The sequence below is a fragment of the Mytilus edulis genome, chromosome 6 (genome assembly GCF_963676685.1).
Source record: "Mytilus edulis chromosome 6, xbMytEdul2.2, whole genome shotgun sequence".
NCBI classification, from domain to species: domain Eukaryota; kingdom Metazoa; phylum Mollusca; class Bivalvia; order Mytilida; family Mytilidae; genus Mytilus; species Mytilus edulis.
In genome coordinates, this window is record NC_092349.1 from 14,600,948 (window position 1) to 14,620,840 (window position 19,893).

The 19,893-nt window shown below is 30.9% G+C and overlaps 1 protein-coding gene across 1 annotated transcript in view; it reads left to right on the forward strand.

The window, feature by feature from the left end:
* Positions 1-15,574, forward strand: part of LOC139527206 (signal peptide peptidase-like 3) — a 44,504-nt gene extending 28,930 nt beyond the window's left edge. The window contains exons 6-14 of the mRNA XM_071322533.1: positions 4,147-4,225; positions 5,171-5,283; positions 5,807-5,913; positions 7,836-7,907; positions 10,709-10,797; positions 11,339-11,384; positions 11,994-12,144; positions 13,069-13,178; positions 14,245-15,574. Coding sequence (XP_071178634.1) covers positions 4,147-4,225; positions 5,171-5,283; positions 5,807-5,913; positions 7,836-7,907; positions 10,709-10,797; positions 11,339-11,384; positions 11,994-12,144; positions 13,069-13,178; positions 14,245-14,313 — 836 coding nt within the window. The 3' untranslated portion in view covers positions 14,314-15,574. The remainder of the gene's footprint in view (positions 1-4,146; positions 4,226-5,170; positions 5,284-5,806; positions 5,914-7,835; positions 7,908-10,708; positions 10,798-11,338; positions 11,385-11,993; positions 12,145-13,068; positions 13,179-14,244) is intronic.
* The last annotated feature ends 4,319 nt before the right edge of the window (positions 15,575-19,893 follow it).

Sequence of the window (19,893 nt, forward strand, 5' to 3'; positions counted from 1 at the left end):
AGAAAATCAATCTTTGCTGAGATGATCAACAATAATCTATAATTATCAATATCGTTTTAGAAATATGAATAAAAAAAGCTTAAAATGTTAAATAGTATAATTTAAGTTTTTAAGTTTCATACTAACATTGCATACTGAATGCTTTAATAAATCCATAAATGGATAAATTTTGGTGAACTTTTGTTCTGAGTATTAAAGACATTCCATTATATCAGAAATCTAAATCAACTGTTTCCCAATGAAGTCAGACTTTTTGACAGCTTTATGATGGTTTACTCATAGCAAAGTCTCATCAGTTCAGAGTAGTTTAGATTTATAGCGAAATTGCATCAGAAAATAAGCCGTTCAGATTAACTTTTGAAATCAGATATGTCTGACTAAAAGGCATTGTATGCGTAATGATTGCTATTAAGTATTGTATTTCTATTAGGAGTATTTTCTCGTGTGAACAGTGTAAATGTTAAATAATTTGTAGCAGAAAGACAATTTTTAGATAAAAAAATGTAGTGTTAAATAAAAATAAAAGAATTGTTAAGAAAAACATTTCCCTTAAACTCTTTCAAATCAAGGTCATTGTGACTCTTACATGTTTATATTTAGTCAATAATTCAGTCACTGATGCAAAACCATGTGATCAAAATAAAGTTGGTAACATGTGTAAACTAATATTATTTCCTTAATTATATCACATCTGCGGTCCTGTCATTTCCATAATTGTCTTGTAATTTGATTTTTATTATTGCATAGTTGCTATTTATCGAGCGGTTCTGTTGAGAAGGTTATATTAGATAAAAGGAAGCCTTGATGTTGATATAAATTATGAGTAGTAAAAATGTTATTTAAAAAAAATCAGCACTGAAATAATGAATGCAAGTTTTTATATTAGAAGAAGATACTGCTTCCTTTTTCAAACTGATAATTATAACAATGTAATGCAAATGGAATTTCTGAATTAAAAGTATAATATTTGAAGAGTTTACCACTTTTAATCTAGAATTAACATTGGTAACACTTCATTTATAGTTCTGTCATCATTATCTCTATCTGTATTATCCACTTTTGAATATGGATGGTTTTGTCACAGATTCATTTTCACTATTGTGTGATGGGATTATATAGGAGAAAAGAAACAGAGAACATTAGACATCTATATCTATATAATGAATTTGATTAGTTATAAATAAAAAATCTAAAAAAATTGAGAATGGAAATTGGGAATACATGTATATATATATAAAAAAACTACCAAAGAGCACTAATATGCTTTTTATAAACTTTACCAAATCAATAATGTACTGATTTAATCATACTTCCTGCTTCCTTTTTAGCTCACCTGGCCCGAAGGGCCAAGTGAGCTTTTCCCATCACTTTGCGTCCGGCGTCCGTCGTCCGTCGTCGTCCGTCGTCGTCCGTCGTCGTCGTCCGTCGTCGTTAACTTTTACAAAAATCTTCTCCTCTGAAACTACTGGGCCAAATTAAACCAAACTTGGCCACAATCATCATTGGGGTATCTAGTTTAAAAAATGTGTGGCGTGACCCGGCCAACCAACCAAGATGGCCGCCATGGCTAAAAATAGAACATAGGGGTAAAATGCAGTTTTTGGCTTATAACTCAAAAACCAAAGCATTTAGAGGAAATCTGACATGGGGTAAAATTGTTTATCAGGTCAAGATCTATCTGCCCTGAAATTTTCAGATGAATCGGACAACCCGTTGTTGGGTTGCTGCCCCTGAATTGATAATTTTAAGGAAATTTTGCTGTTTTTGGTTATTATCTTGAATATTATTATAGATAGAGATAAACTGTAAACAGCAATAATGTTCAGCAAAGTAAGATTTACAAATAAGTCAACGTGACCGAAATGGTCAGTTGACCCCTTTAGGAGTTATTGCCCTTTTTAGTCCATTTTTAACCATTTTTCGTAAATCTTATTTATCTTTTACAAAAATCTTCTCCTCTGAAACTACTGGGACAAATTAATCCAAACTTGGCCACAATCATCATTGGGGTATCTTGTTTAAAAAATGTGTGGAGTGACCCGACCAACCAACCAAGATGGCCGCCATGGCTAAAAATAGAACATAGGGGTAAAATGCAGTTTTTGGCTTATAATTCAAAAACCAAAGCATTTAGAGCAAATCTGACAGGAATAAAATTGTTCATCAGGTCAAGATCTATCTGCCCTGAAATTTTCAGATGAATTGAACAACCCGTTGTTGGGTTTCTGCCCCTGAATTGATAATTTTAAGGAAATTTTGCTGTTTTTGGTTATTATCTTGAATATTATTATAGATAGAGATAAACTGTAAACAGCAATAATGTTCAGCAAAGTAAGATCTACAAATAAGTCAACATGACCAAAATGGTCAGTTGACCACTTTAGGAGTTATTGCCCTTTATAGTCAATTTTTAACCATTTTTCGTAAATCTTAGTAATCTTTTAGAAAAATCTTTTTCTCTGAAACTACTGGGCCAAATTTAACCAAACTTAGCCATAATTATCATTGGGGTATGTAGTTTAAAAAATGTGTCCGGTGACCCGGCCAACCAACACAGATGGCCGCCATGGCTAAAAATAGAACATAGGGGTAAAATGCAGTTTTTGGCTTATAACTCAAAAACCAAAGCATTTAGAGCAAATCTGACAGGAAGTAAAATTGTTGATTAGGTCACGATCTATCTGCCCTGGAATTTTCAGATGAATCGGATAATTGGTTGTTAGGTTGCTGCCCCTGAATTGGTAATTTTGAGGAAATTTTGCTGTTTTTTTTGTTATCTTGAATATTATTATAGAAAGAGATAAACTGTAAACAGCAATAATGTTCAGCAAAGTAAGATCTACAAATAAGTCAACATGACCAAAATGGTCAGTTGACCACTTTAGGAGTTATTGCCCTTTATAGTCAATTTTTAACCATTTTTCGTAAATCTTAGTAATCTTTTAGAAAAATCTTCTCCTCTGAAACTACTGGGCCAAATTTAACCAAACTAAGCCATAATTGGGGTATCTAGTTAAAAAAATGTGTCCGGTAACTCGGCCAACAAACCAAGATGGCCGCCATGGCTAAAAATAGAACATGGGGGTAAAATGCAGTTTTTGGCTTATAACTCAAAAACCAAAGCATTAAGAGCAAATCTGACAGGAAGTAAAATTGTTGATCAGGTCACGATCTATCTTCCCTGGAATTTTCAGATGAATCGGATAATCGGTTGTTAGGTTGCTGCCCCTGAATTGGTAATTTTGAGGAAATTTTGCTGTTTTTTTTGTTATCTTGAATATTATTATAGATAGAGATAAACTGTAAACAGCAATAATGTACAGCAAAGTAAGAACTAAAAATAAGTCACTATGACCAAAATAGTCAACTGACCCCCTAAGGAGTTATTGCCCTTCATAGTCAATTTTTAACAATTTTCTTAAAATTTGAAGATTTTCAATAACATTTTCCACAGAAAGTACTGTTATAGATAGAGATAATTGTAAGCAGCAAGAATGTTAAGTAAAGTAAGATCTACAAACACATCACCATCACCAAAACACAATTTTGTCATGAATCCATCTGTGTCCATTGTTTAATATTCACATAGACCAAGGTGAGCGACACAGGCTCTTTAGAGCCTCTAGTATTGATCAGTTATAAGTTATGAAACAGATTAGTTGAAGTGTATTTATCTAAAAACATCAGCACTTGAATTGAATTAGTAGAAACTTAAGAATGCAGCCTTAACTGTTTAAACTTATATTTGTAATTTAAGAAAATTGCAAAATGACTTCCAATCCTGAATATTTTATAGTGATCTTCTTTACAGTATATATAATACACGTATTGTATATACCCATGCCAGTTTTATTAAAAGAATTGAAAATTGGTTATTGTTACCTTTTTGCTAAGTACTAGGTATTTAGGAGAAATTCAAAGACAGTTAGCCTGGTCTCTTCATAAAGGTTGGGTTGTATGTCTGCTTCAGACTAACCTTGTTAACTAGCAAATCAAAAAGCCACTCAATGTTTCAGTCTAGTACAAAGCAAGTTTCAAATTGATATTACAGTTAGCATGTTGTTATCTTAAATACACAGTGAACTTGCCACTGAATGTTTAATGTCCATCCATAATTTTAATGTATTTACTTTGTTTTATTTTCAGTGTTGGCGACTGTTGCCTTTGCCTTTTTGTTGTTGCCTATGTGTCAGTATATCATCAAACCCTGCTCTACAGGCCAAAAGTAAGATATCGTATTGTTATGGTCGTGTATGTTATTTATATATATAAAAGAAGATGTGGTATGATTGCCTACGAGACAACACTCCACAAGAGACCGAAATGACACAGAAATAACCAACTAAATGTCACTGTATGGCCTTCAACAATGAGTAAAGACCATACCGCATAGTCAGCTATAAAGCCCATACCGCATAGTCAGCTATAAAAGGCCACAAAATGACAATGTAAAACAATTCAAACGAGAAAACTAAGCATGCTACTGGAACACGTTTCATTTATGTATCCATATTTGGTGGTCAACATGAGATTTTTCACTGATTACAGGCAACATTTTTAATACTTTTTGACTGTAGTACATAAAGTTGAAATTTTATTTTACATTGAAAATAAAAGCAAATACATGAACATGGGGGAATTGATTACATAAAAAATGTTGTAATAAGGAACCTCAATTATAGTTAGGTATATCAAATGGGAGATGATAATCTGCCCATGAGTAACTGTTATTACAGTGTACAGTCACTGAAATGTACAGTTTCTATAAATGGATCTTTGATTACACAGATAAAAATGGAACTTTAAAAAAAAGTAAATTTAAACATTCCTTGATATGAATAATTAACATATATGCAAACATAGGCATATATATTCTAAAAATACAAGTATTTACTAATTTCTAAAAAGTACTGATTATGTTATAAATTGTATTATTATAAATTCAGAAATTATTGTGCGCATATATTATTGCGTTTTGTCATATTTGACTAAAATGCGAATTTAATTTTTGCGATTTGAGAAAATTGTGTTTAATTCATTTAAAAAATTTCAAAATGTGAGTTTAAATTATTGCGATGAAAACCCTATTGCATTTTTCGCAATAATGAAAACATCGCAATAATTTACAGTAAATGATGTTTGATGAGTATTTTTCTTTTTGTTTTTACAGAATATCATTTGGAGTTTGTGGCAGATTTACAGCAGCAGAAATAATGTCATTTTGTTTGTCCTTTTTTATTGTGTGTATATGGGTATTGACTGGTCACTGGCTCCTTATGGATGGTAGGTATTATTACAACAGGGAACAAGCTGTTATGTTCTCTGTTATGCAGATGAATATTATAGCCTAAGTAAGAATTTAAAACGAAAATGCAAAAAAACAACTTCTTACATATGAAAAATAATTAAAAAAAAATATGCATTTTGATCTTAACCAAAAAACTGTACTCTTTCCTGTCATTGACGTAATGAGTTCGAACCCTTTAAGTGACATGTGGGTTTGACTTCAATCTTAATTGACTAGGGTTATCAGTTTTCCTGCTAAAGTTGGTTTGTTTATGACCTTTTTGGCTTCCTTTACCAAAAAAAAACTTACCACCATGATGTAGACAAAGAGTGCTAAAGTGGCGTTAAACACCAACAATGAATTAGTTAATCTTGTTACTTTTTGACAAACATCAGTGTTCTATTAGTTCATATTTTGGTTATTAGGCACTTTAATAATTGATTTTAAAATATGTCTGAAAAATTAAAAGTATGTATACTGGTATGCATTCATTATATAAGTAATGTTATTATATTTCAGCTTTAGGTATGGGACTATGTGTAGCCTTTATAGCGCTTGTACGTCTACCAAGTTTAAAAGTATCAACTTTGTTGTTAGTAGGATTATTAATTTATGATGTATTCTGGGTAAGTTTTTGTTTTTAAAGATAAACCATCTGAATTGCCTGTTCTAAATACCGTAAATAAAAAAAATGTTATGTAATGATGGGATGATGAGGGAGTTATTTAAGTTATAAATTACTTTTAATGATGTCAGCTTTTTAACTTGAAATTTTCAGAGCATCATAATGATATAATTAGGGCTGTTCCAGAAAATACTATGTCCCCCCCAGGGAAGGCAATTTTTTTAAATATTATGTGGGTGGTTGTATTTGAAATACCAAAATGCAAAGGGAGTGCTGTTCTAATTAAATTTTATTTCTGTGGGTGGTGGGGGTTAAAAAAAAGTGCCGTCCCTGGGGGGGACATAGTATTTTCTGGAACAGCCCTTAATACTTTGGTGGCTACATTCAATGTTGATAAAACAGACTCTTGGGTCAATTATTGTCCCTTACTAAAGTGCACAAGAAGCATTCAAGAAAAATATGCTTTTGAATTGTGTTTTTTTGTGAACATAACCCTTGCTTTTGTGTTGGTCTTTTTTTGAGTTTTTAGTAAAACATTATGCATCAGTCTTGTTAGCTTTGATTTGAAAAGTTTATTTTTTTTTATTTTTTGTTGTTGGACATTGAAACACATCAGTACTACTGATATCTGGGTCATGTTAAATGTGTAAATTAAAAATTTTATCCAGATTCACCTTCATTGTCAACTTCTATACACATTGATTCAAAAAGTCATTATAGCAATAGATACATTAATATATTTTAGAGTTTTACCTCCTCATAATTGTTTTTTTCTAATAAAACTTTAAAAAAATATTTTGTGTTTTCATTTTACCTTTCCATATGTACTGTCTGGTAAAGATTTCATTTGTTTTTTGAAAAAGTACTTTCGAACCATTTTGCATGGTTTTCTGTGATACTTGCATTTATGTAGTAAATAAGTTTTTTCAATTTCTGATCAGTTGCCACAGCTTTCATTTAGAAAATATTAAATTATATTATAAAACATCCTTGAATTCTGATGATACAAACAATTTGTTGAATACCACTATAGAATTTTTATTTCAACAAAGTAAGAAATTGATTTGACATTTTGTGCAGAATTGTTAATGTCAGACAAAATCTGGTGTCATTATTATTAGTTATTACATGATTCATATTTCTGAGGCCCCTCATGGGGGGGTGCTAGTAATCACATAATCACCATTTTTTTGCCAATATAATCACATAATCATTAAATATTTGCTTATCTTTAGTAATCAAATAATCATAAACTAAAAATACAGTCCTAGGTAATCAAATAATCATGAAATATTTGGCTTAATAATCAAATAATCATTAAAAAAACGGCCAAGTAATCACATAATCAAAAACCCCATGAGGGCCCTCATTTCTATATATCTGTTTCATTGTACTCATCTCTTTACAAAATGTCATATTTATTAATTTAATGTTTTGTGACCTTCAAAAGATTTAGCATACAATGTTTACAAAAACTGATAATATTTAGTTTACATTAATACTGATGAAGAAGATCACACAACAATATAAAAATGATATAAGAGATGTGGTACAACTATCTGCCAGATTTCAAATGACATAAAAATAAGCAGTTATAGGTCCGTGTCCAGCCTTCAACAATGAGAAAAAAACAAATAGTGTATCGTCAGCTATTAAAAGGCAAGACATGAGAATTTTTAAAAAACAGTTCAAACTAAAAAAACTAATGGTCAATTTAATTATAATGCAATTTATGAGAAAAACAGAAATGAACCAACAATAATATTCCTACAATAATGTTATGTACCCCATTTCATGCTTTTTCCATGACATAGACAACCATAGATGAGTTTCGAAATTATTAGACTAGTTTGTTAAAAGGACAGTACTAATTACCAATGACCAACATTTACAATTGTTACAGTTATTTATTCTCTATTTCAGGTATTCTTCTCTTCCTATATATTTAGTGCCAATGTTATGGTTAAAGTAGCAACAAGACCTGCGGAAAATCCGGTAAGAATTTACTTTTTATACGACCGCAAAATTTGAAAATTTTTTCGTCGTATATTGCTATCACGTCGGCGTCGTCGTCGTCCGAATACTTTTAGTTTTCGCACTCTAACTTTAGTAAAAGTGAATAGAAATCTATGAAATTTTAACACAAGGTTTATGACCACAAAAGGAAGGTTGGGATTGATTTTGGGAGTTTTGGTCCCAACATTTTAGGAATTAGGGGCCAAAAAGGGCCCAAATAAGCATTTTCTTGGTTTTCGCACTATAACTTTAGTTTAAGTAAATAGAAATCTATGAAATTTTGACACAAGGTTTATGACCACAAAAGAAAGGTTTGGATTGATTTTGGGAGTTTTGGTTCCAACAGTTTAGGAATTAGGGGCCAAAAAAGGGCCCAAATAAGCATTATTCTTGGTTTTCGCACAATAACTTTAGTTTAAGTAAATAGAAATCAATGAAATTTTAACACAATGTTTATGACCACAAAAGGAAGGTTGGTATTGATTTTGGGAGTTTAGGTCTCAACAGTTAAGGAATTAGGGGCCAAAAAGGGACCCAAATAAGCATTTTTCTTGGTTTTTGCACCATAACTTTAGTATAAGTAAATAGAAATCTATGAAATTAAACACAAGGTTTATGACCATAAAAGGAAGGTTGGGTTTGATTTTGGGAGTTTTGGTCCTAACAGTTTAGGAATAAGGGGCCCAAAGGGTCCAAAATTGAACTTTGTGTGATTTCATCAAAAATTGAATAATTGGGGTTCTTTGATATGCCAAATCTAACTATGTAGGTAGATTCTTAATTTTTGGTCCCGTTTTCAAATTGGTCTACATTAAGGTCCAAAGGGTCCAAAATTAAACTTAGTTTGATTTTACAAAAATTGAATCCTTGGGGTTCTTTGATATGCTGAATTTAAAAATGTACTTAGATTTTTAATTATTGGCCTAGTTTTCAAGTTGGTCCAAATGGGGGTCCATAATTAAACTTTGTTTGATTTCATCAAAAATTGAATAAATGGGTTCTTTGATATGCCAAATCTAACTGTGTATGTAGATTCTTAATTTTTGGTCCAGTTTTCAAATTGGTCTACATTAAGGTCCAAAGGGTCCAAAATTAAACTAAGTTTGATTTTAACAAAAATTAAATTCTTGGGCTTATTTGATATGCTTTATCTAAATATGTACTTTGATTTTTGATTATGGGCCCAGTTTTCAAGTTGGTCCAAATCAGGATTCCATATCAAGTATTATGTGCGATAGCAAGAAATTTTCAATTTGCACAGTATTGCACAATAGCAAGAAATATCTAATTGCACAATATTGTGCAATAGCAATTAATTTTCAATTGGAGTTATCTTTCTTTTTATAGAATAGTAGTTGATAATATATGTTGGAAATTTGCCAGACATGACTATGATGTCATTTTCTATTTTTATTTACCAATAACTTTATGTAAATAACTTCATTGGAAATTTGCCAATATAAAATGTTGCTGATGAAGCTTTTTTTCCTTATCTTATCTAAAATGTTTTTAGATAATGTATGTTGGACATTTGCCAGACATGACTATGATGTCATTTTCTATTTTTATTTGCCAATAACTTTATGTAAATAACTTCAATTTGCCAATATAAAATGTTGCTTATGAATTTTTTTTTTATTGTTTTATACAATAAACAATGTATATTCACTTTTACTACCACCCAATCTTTACCATTCAGTGATAACAAGCACTTTATTTTACATTTTAATATTTTATGATGTATTTAAAAGAGTATTTATTGTTGCAAACTCCATTAGAAATTTGAATTGATATCAGTTTTGGAAAAAGGGAAACGGGGATGTGAAAAAAAAGGGGGGGGGGGGGGGTTAAATTTTTCTCATTTCAGATTTTATAAATAAAAAGAAAATTTCTTCAAACATTTTTTTGAGAGGATTAATATTCAACAGCATAGTGAATTGCTCAAAGGCAAAAAAAAACTTTTAAGTTCATTAGACCACATTCATTCTGTGTCAGAAACCTATGCTGTGTCAACTATTTAATTTTAGATTTAAAAAGTTTGAAGAAATCTTTAATTGATTTGTAAAATCTTGACATTTGTTTTGTGTAAAAAAAAACCATGTAATGTCAAAAATTTGATCACAATCCAAATTCAGAGCTGTATCACGCTTGAATGTTTTGTCCATACTTGCCCCAACTGTTCAGGGTTCGACCTCTGCGGTTGTAAAAAGCTGCGCCCTGCGGAGCACCTGGTTCATGATTGTATTTATTTGAATTGTTAGAAAATTATGATTTACTCAATGCATCTGCTAGCTCAGACCAAATGAATTGGTATTTGCTGCTTTTCATCATTCATGCCACATTGAGGATTAAGAGGAAAGACTGGTCTAGAATTAGAATAATATATGCTAGTAGGGTGACTTGCTCTCCTGCAGACAATTAAGACTTTATGAGCTACCATGGAAAAAATTACTCAGCATTTAATTTGCCACTAGAGGTTTAACAGCCATCCATTGTCACCTATTGCACTCTTTAACTACACTTCTTGTAAAAATAGAAAAGCAAATAGCTTGAATACACTGTAAATGTTGAAATCATGATTTGTAATCCAAATTAAAAATACACCCTTTTTCCCAGTCATGACAAGATAGACTATTTACATAATATTGGGATTGAGGTTCATGTTTAAAGTTCTGTTATAACATTTGTCATCTTACATGTTTTGGATATAAAGGTCAAATAATTGAATGTTATTGTCAGCTTAAACCTTTGAGATATAATTGTTCTATTTATTTCTTTAGGTTGGAATGTTTGCCAAAAAGTTACATTTAACTGGTCTCGTCAGGGATGCTCCTAAACTATCTCTACCGGGAAAATTAGTATTTCCAAGGTATGTTTAGTTTAATTATATATATTAAAATTTAAAGAGGTAAAATATACATCTTACAAAAGATATTTAAAATTGGAAAAAGAACACAGGAAACTTAACCTGTGTACACCATCCCATCAAATAAATACAAAAGAAACTTAATTTAACGTTATGTTGCAGTTAACTGAATTAGGCTATTAAGTGGTATGTGATTAACATGATTTTAAAAGTGGAATCGACTGAATAAGAGTAACAGTACTATCTTCAAATCCTATGGTGCTATATAAAAATCACTAGCCTGTCAACACTGAGGTTGTGAGGTTAGGTACTGCACATGACAGGTGCGTTTGACTATATTCTTGATTGACTAGGTTTGTTAGTTGTTATGCTGAAGGTTGTTGGTTCTCTCTGGACATTGGAGGACTAATAAAAACTTGTGCTAGAAAAATAGCCAACAGATTCCAAAGTGGCATTTAACACCAAGCAGCAATATATTTTATTGTTTATCCAAATGTTGATTATATAAAATTGTTGATGATTATGTTTTATTATTTAATTTCAGTATGCAGAACTCGAGCCATTTTTCCATGTTAGGACTAGGTGATATAGTAAGTATTACTATTATCAGATTATATGTAATAAAGATATAAAATAAATTGCCTATTTTTTCATAAACCATTAAAGATTAGGGTAAAAACCTGCCAATTTCAAATGGTAAACATGGTAAAGTTATTCAAAAGATTTTCAAATGATTAGAATTGTTCAAGAAAAGGGCTAATTACTTTTGTTTTTAAATCACATGTATTTACGAATATGTTAAGTAATTTTGAGATTATTAGTAAATAAAGTTAAAGACAGTTATCTTTCTTATTTTTCTTTTTTTAATTCATTTTGATCAATTGAATCAGTAAGTGAAAACTGTAAAACAATTTATTTTCATGAAGACTTTTGGTCATTTTTTCCAGTTCTTGCTGATTTAGTGGGAATTAAATTTCAACACTTACTCACTTTGCTTGATTATTCTTAAATATGAGAATTTCCACTTTGACATATATTCTGTGGTAACAATTGATATTCATATAATTTTCTGCTTATGAAAGACCATATGTAAATCACTGCGTTTATAGTGGTCATTGAATTTGTATTGATTTTAAATGTAAAAAAAACATATATATGCATGAAGAAAAACTACATAATAAATATTTTATCTTTTACAGGTAATGCCAGGCCTGTTGTTATGTTTTGTTTTACGTTATGATGCTTACAAAAAATCACAAATGATTTCCGTAGAAACAGGAGTTCCCCCACCCCCTACTTATGTACAGCGGCTTACATACTTCCATTGTTCACTGGTGGGATATTTTCTAGGTAAGTATTAAAGAAACATAGACAAGATAAAATTAAGAATGGAAATGAGGAATGTGTCAAGGAGACAACAACCTGATCAAAGAAAGGAAAACAGCTGAAGGCCACCAATGGGTCTTCAATATAGTGAGAAAATCATGCACCCAGAGGCATGCTTTAGATAGCCCCATTACAAAAATATGTAGTAGTTAAGTGATAATAGACTTTAAACTCCAAAATATAGAAAAGAACTAGAATTTACCTTCATACAATAAGAAAGAAGCCAGTGGCTCCTGACTTGGAACAGGCTCGATAATGGGTCGGAGTTGAACTTTTTTTTTAGATCACCCCCCCCCCCCCCCCCTATACCCTTAGCCAATGTAGAAAAAACAAACACATAGCAATATGCAAGGAATGCTTTACCACTTTTTCTGAACATAAAACAGAATGTTTTGTAATATTTGCTTTGAGAGTGAAATATTTTTTTGTTGTAGTATCAAAATTGATAATACTTCAAGAATAATTATAAAACTAAAAAGACATGGTATGATTGCCAATGAGACAACTCTCCACAAGAGAGGAAATAATGTAAAAGTAAACAACTATATATATCATTTATAGTTCAATGGGACAATTATGCATTGTTTTGTTGAAATACAAAGTTAATTAACAAGGCTTAGAAATAGGTAGAATTAGAAGCCTTGCAGTACTACTCATTGAAAATGTGGTATAAATCAAGGTAATATATGGTCTGTGACTGTATATTGCAAATTAATATATGGTCAATGCAATTTGACTGCTCAAATAGCATATCAATTTTAGAGTGATTTATATTTATCCTTTCCGCTATAGATTTATAAAAATGTAATGCACTATTCGTAATATAAAGGGGGTGTTATTAACAGGGTCTGTACTCTCAGAAAAAATAACTGTAGTACAATTTTTCAGGTTTATTAACAGCGACTGTGTCCTCAGAAGTATTTAAAGCAGCACAACCAGCATTATTATATTTAGTTCCATTTACATTATTACCCTTGCTAACAATGGCATATCTAAAGGTTGGTAGACTACTTTGATTTATTCATGGTGTATTAGTTTTGATAGATTTTAATAAAATTGAGAATGGAAATGGGGAATGTGCCAAAGAGACAACAACCCAACCATAGAGCAGACAACAGCAGTTTGTTTGGATAGGAAAAGTTGCAGTGAAAGCTGGATGGTTGTAAATATAAAATGGAGGGTATTCATTTATGAGACTACAACTCAACTTTACAATAAAATGTTATTACTGATATGTGTAAATGTCAAGCTGAAGATGGCTTTGGTTTTAATAATTTTATTAGAATTACTCAAAATAGTCTGGAGGTCTATACCTGTTTACTGGAGTTTTACATGTATACTTAAAATGCTTGAATAAGGACATTTAGTGGGACTGCATTACATGTATTTACATGAATTATAACCATTCCTGAAGCAAACATCAAAATTGTTATTTAAAAGTAAATATTATGCACAGTATTATCACGTTGATCTTTTAAGAATGTAGAGGCTTTGGATCTGAGCTCTAACTTATTAACAATTCTTTCGATTTACAAGAGATCTTAGAAGAATATGGGAGCAATGGTTGTACACATTGGCTCTACTCAGTCTGTGCCAAACTGTTTTTGGATTTGTATGACCAAAAAAATAATTTGAAATTTTTATGACCCCATTTATGGGCATTATGTTTTCTGGTCTGTGCGTCTGTTCGTCTATTTGTTCGTCCCTCCGTTCGTCGGTTCGTCTGTCCCGCTTCAGGTTAAAGTTTTTGGTCAATGTAGTTCTTAGAGAAGTTGAAGTCCAATCAACTTGAAACTTAAGTAAACATGTTCCCCATGACATGATCTTTTTAATTTTAATACCAAATTAGAGATTTTATCCCGTTTTCCCGGTCCATTGAACATAGAAAATGATAGTGCAGATGGGGCATCCGTATACTTGGGACACATTATTGTTGTACTATATTTTCAATTAAAAAATTTGGAAATGCCTGTCTGGCTGAACGATTTTTTGTCTGACATTTTGTCAGTCAGACACAGTTTGGGATACACTGTCTTACTAACATATTTTTCTTCCATGTTACAGGGAGATCTAAGAAGAATGTGGCATGAACCTTTCTTAGCCAATACAACACCCAAAGACGTAGATGTATAAAACATAGACTGCCAAAAAAACACATGGCAAAAAGCACTTTATTTATGTAGCCATTTGAACAGTGGTACTCTAGGAATAATACTGTGGAATAGACCATTCAATTTATGCAGACATTTTGTCAATGGTACTACATGGGCCAAAAATTATGAAAACTGTGGAAAAGACCATTTTATTTATGTGGGCATTTTGACAGCGGATCTGCAAGGGCAAAAAATAAATAAATCTGTGGAATAGACCATTTTATTTATGTATTTATATGGACAGTGGTACTGCATGGTCTGAAAATAACATTTTTTACCAGATGTTCAAGGAAAGTTAACACATAGGTTATAACTTATATTAGTTCATTTTCAAACTGTTGATATCTTCAACACAGTGGGAATTTTGTGATTGTTCTTTGACCAATAATGAATTACTTCGACTGGAAAAAAACTGAATGAGTTCATTTATTCTGTCAAATAATGAAAAGTCATAATTAGTGTGCATTTGAAGCAGATTTGTTCGTCAAATACTGTCTGTTTGTCTTCCGAGATATTTAAATGAGAATATATCAACATAAACATTTTAGTGGAGTAGAGCTGAAGTCAAATACATTCACTGTTGTCATGGTAATTGTTAAACTTTGACCAAGGATTCGTGTGCTTAATTGAAGATATCTTCCAGAAGGGAACTCAGAATTCAAATGTGGAGGAAGAAATAATGATTTCTCCTTAAAATGTGAATGGCACTGACTTTTAGAGGTATAAACAATGTTTAAGTATTTCCATCAGCCAAAATTTATTTGTTACAAGAGGGGAACTTTGCTGGATATGATCGTTGTGCTGAAAAATTTTGTAGCCGCAGTGTGACAGACTAATTTGTAGTTTCACTGCGTGAAAACATTCAAAGATCTGCACCAGGTTTGTTGGTGAAATCATAATATACTTGTATTTTTTATATATATCAAGATGAAATTCCTTTGTTGTCAGTGGTGTTAGAAAGGGGTCTTGTATAGTATCATAATTGTTTTCATTGTTTTTAAATGACATTTGTCACTTTGTTTTAGCTAGTCAGTTTTTTCAGGGAAAGGTCAGTAAGAGGGACAAATGGTCTCGCATTAGGAGACTTTGAATGTAAGTTTGACTAAATTATGACTTCTCTTACAATGATATTTTAGTAAACATTGCTATATGTCAGATTTCAAACATTTTTGGAAAAGAGATGATAAAATAAATGTATTACATACAGGTTATGTCTAATATTAACTTCAATGCCAACCAAATCTGTTAATCAATGTTTGCCAATTCGGAAAAGTAGTCATTTAGGATGTTCACTTCTTTGATTAAAAATATCAAAAAAATGAAAGTGTATGATCATGTGACAGTGTCTGATTATGTGACAGTGTAGGATCACATGACAGTTTATAATCATGTGATATTGTCTGATCATGTGACAGTGTCTGATCATGAGACTGTAGGATCACGTGACAGTGTAGGAACATGTGACAGTATGATTGGGTGTTAATGAAAGATGGTGCAATAGATTTGAATGCTTATTTCATCAATGTGTTTGTGTTTTAAGTTTTAATAGATATTCAATTGCTTACTTACTTTTGGGACATCTAATTGGACTTAAAAAATGGGTTATTTGTTACTTAAATATGGTGCTTGATGGTACAATTGTTTTGTCATTTGTATACAATTTAATCTGTTTTCAATATTTTTGTATAACAGGAATTTTGTTTTTTTATGGTGAAAATTTTTATGATTTTTTTTGTGTTAGCTATGTGTCAACAGAGAATCAAATGAAATTAATTAGTATGTCTACAACATGGATAACAAAATGCTAATACTGGTTTTTGAAAATGTAAAGCTGAAATTGGCTTTGGTTTTAATAATTTTGTTTGATTCCAAATAATTTGGATGTGTTAACCATTTCATTGGAGTTATACTTTACTTAAAGTCTTGGATAAACTTTTATACTTTACTTAAAGTCTTGGATAAACTTTTATACTTTACTTAAAGTCTTGGATAAACTTTTATACTTTACTTAAAGTCTTGGATAAACTTTTATACTTTACTTAAAGTCTTGGATAAACTTTTATACTTTACTTAAAGTCTTGGATAAACTTTGTAAACGTGTTGGATTGATTGATATCAAAAGTATAGCATTGTCATTATTGTATGGAACTCCTATGTAAACTAAATAATGAACAAGGAGACAAAAAATGTAGTGTATCCAAATGTTTTTTCTTATAAATATAAATTAGATACATAGAGAATTAATTGGAAGATGAGTAACAATAGATAGTATTACATATACAATGTCATTCTAAAATTTTAACAAATTTGAAAATTTCAATTTCGTTTACTATTCATCATTTGTAATTATATTTTAGATAGTGCATATCATCAGAAATATATTTTAATTCTCATTTCACATTATTTTTGTATGAGGTCAAATAAGTAAAATTTCTCATTTTTTTGAAAGAGATTTTAAAAGAACATTAGTGCATACATCTAGTAAATAAAAGTGCAAGATTCAATAATCATTCAAATGACAAAGATCAAGAGTATAAAATGCATTTTTCTAGCAATTATATACATAAATTTAATATTTTTATACAAAAAAAACCCAACAGCAACTTTTAATTTAATAATAAAACAAAATAATAGGCTTTATGGTCATTCATACATCATTAAAGCTGTAAAAATATTTTACATTCACACATGCATTTGTGAAAATTAAATAGACATACTAGCAGTCAGGGTTATACTTCTACAAGTGTTTATAATTTACTAGTACATTGGTACAGGTAAACTAGTTTGGAGGTAGTTTAAATACCTACAACATTAAGAATATTTTACATATATGTATTTAAGTAAAAAAGTCTTATTTTCTTCTTTTCCCTTAAATTTCCTTTTCCCGTTATATCGCTCTAATAGATGTTTTTTTCTGTCTGTCATTAATAGTTGTCTTTATCTATTCAGACAGTATATTTTCATGGACAATGAAAATCTCTAGGTTCAATTATCTCACCATTTGCTCATTTAGAAGCCTCCAAGGGAGCATTTTTTAAGGTCTTGGACATTCATTTAAAGTCATAAGAAACCTCAAATTAAAAAAAAATATGCATATGTTTTTTATAACTAAATGGATAGTTTGCATTATACATCTTATGTACATATACTTTTTTCTAAGGAAAGTTCTTTAATTTGTCCACATTTAGAAGAAGTTTACTTATTTTTAATTGGTTGCTTCCAGGAAGCAATTTGCCGACATATTTTCCGTATGCATAGTGTCCTGAGCGTAACCCTCCTCGTAAAAATCCAGTGGTCGCAATACGCATCAATCTGTCATAGAAATAAACAATTATCTGATTGTACATGTTAAACACGTGCTCAATGCCCATGTTTTTATGCCCCACCTACGATAGTAGAGGGGCAGTATGTTTTCTGGTCTGTGCGTCTGTTCGTTCGTTCGTTCGTCCGTCCGTCCGTCCATCTGTTCGTTCGTCCGTCTGTTACACTTCAGGTTAAAGTTTTTGGTCAAGGTAGTTTTTGATGAAGTTGAAGTCCAATCAATTTAAACTTAGTACACATGTTCCTTATGATATGATCTTTCTAATTTTAAAGCCAAATTAAACTTTTGACCCCAATTTCACGGTCCACTGAACATAGAAAATGAAAGTGCATGTTTCAGGTTAAAGTTTTTGGTCAAGGTAGTTTTTGATGAAGTTGAAGTCCAATCAACTTGAAACTTAGTACACATGTTCCCTATGATATTATCTTTCTAATTTTAATGCCTAATTATATTTTTTATCCAATTTCACGGTCCATTGAACATGGAAAATGATAGTGCAAGTGGGGCATTCGTGTACTTTGGACACATTCTTGTTTGTTATTTGTTTACTATAAGGTGACAATCGGTAAACCTCGGCTTCAAAACACGGCATTTAATGAGCAGCCATATTTGTTAAATCATAACAGACAGAGAGAAAAAAAAATTGACGATTATACGATATATTTGCGTAAAAAATGATAAAATTGTGCACAGAGGACTAAGTTTATGATATATACATGCATTGGTTCAAGAATTGGATAAACATTATTTTTCACCACTCACTGGTTTCATATGACTTTAACATCTGTGTATAATAGTTTTTGAGATAAAAAGTTTTGACCTCCTATAACTTGATAATTTAAGCAGTTGTAGAAAAAATAACTTGTTAAAACAACATATTGGAAAGATTGATTATTAAAGGGAGATTATTCAAACATTGAAAATAAAGTAAAAATCATACAATAATATAAAAGTTAATATGACTTACAACTTCATGGAAATAAACATTACTTGTTTAAGTATAATCCTTAACTGACTAGAATAGACTGCTTTAAAAATATATTAGCTGAACATTTTGAAATTTTGAGTTAATTTTTAGAAGGAACTCCCATTATTTTACATGCCACAAACTTACTACAGATGGTTTCTGCTGATGTGGACTTTGTTTTCCTTCTCTACCATCCATCAGCTGATAGATAGTTATATCATGGGCAAATCACCCAATCATTCCACTTCTATTGATTTTAGTATATATACTTTTGTAACAGATAGAGGCATCACCACCATAGTAAGAACTTGTATGTAAACATATTTTATATTTTCATGAGGATCATGTTATACATATTGAGTTATCATATGAGTTATCATTGTCATTTCCATGTTTATAGATACAAATTAAAAGAGCAGTTATGAATTAGAATAATTTCAATTGTTCAATTACTGTGTAATTTTTATGATCATACATGTAATAATTAATGTATTAAAAGTATGGCAGATTTTTGATAGAATTTCTTTTTATAACCCAGACAAGCACACAATAAAATGAATGATTATTATACAATTAAAGTGTTTAAGCTTGACGTTTGAAGGCTTGAATCATTGTTGCTTAATATGAAAAAACTTAAAAGATCACTTGGCCCGAAAGTCAAGTGAGCTTTTTCTAATCACTTGACATACTTTGTTGTCATCCATTAGGTTTTTCAAAAATCTTCTCTCAAACTATTGTGCCAAATTCGGCCAAACTTTGCCACTCTCATTATATGAGTGTCTAATTTAATGAATGATCCATTCCACAAACCTAACAAACATCGTTTTTCTATGTTGTGATGTTATACTATTGTTTCAGAAAAGGGAGAAGGTTTGGTACCTTTAAAACGTTTAATCCCGTTGCAAATGTTTGCACCTGTCCCAAGTCAGGAATATGATGAACAGTAGTTGTCGTCTGTTTATGTAGTTCATACGTGTTTCTCCATTTTTGTTTTTGTATAGATTAGACGGTTGGTGTTCCCGTTTCAATGGTTTTACATTTCTAATTTTTGGGGCCCTTCATAGCTTGCTGTTTGGGGTGAGTCAAGGCTCTGTGTATAATGGTTTACTTTTATAAATTGTTATTTGGATGGAGAGTTGTCTCATTGGCACTCATACCACATCTTCCAATATCTAATGACTACACATAAACATGGGAGGGTGCAAGTTTTGTCTATTTTCTTGAAAATCACTGTAGGTAGAAAATCTGACAACCATTATAATAGTTCAGAA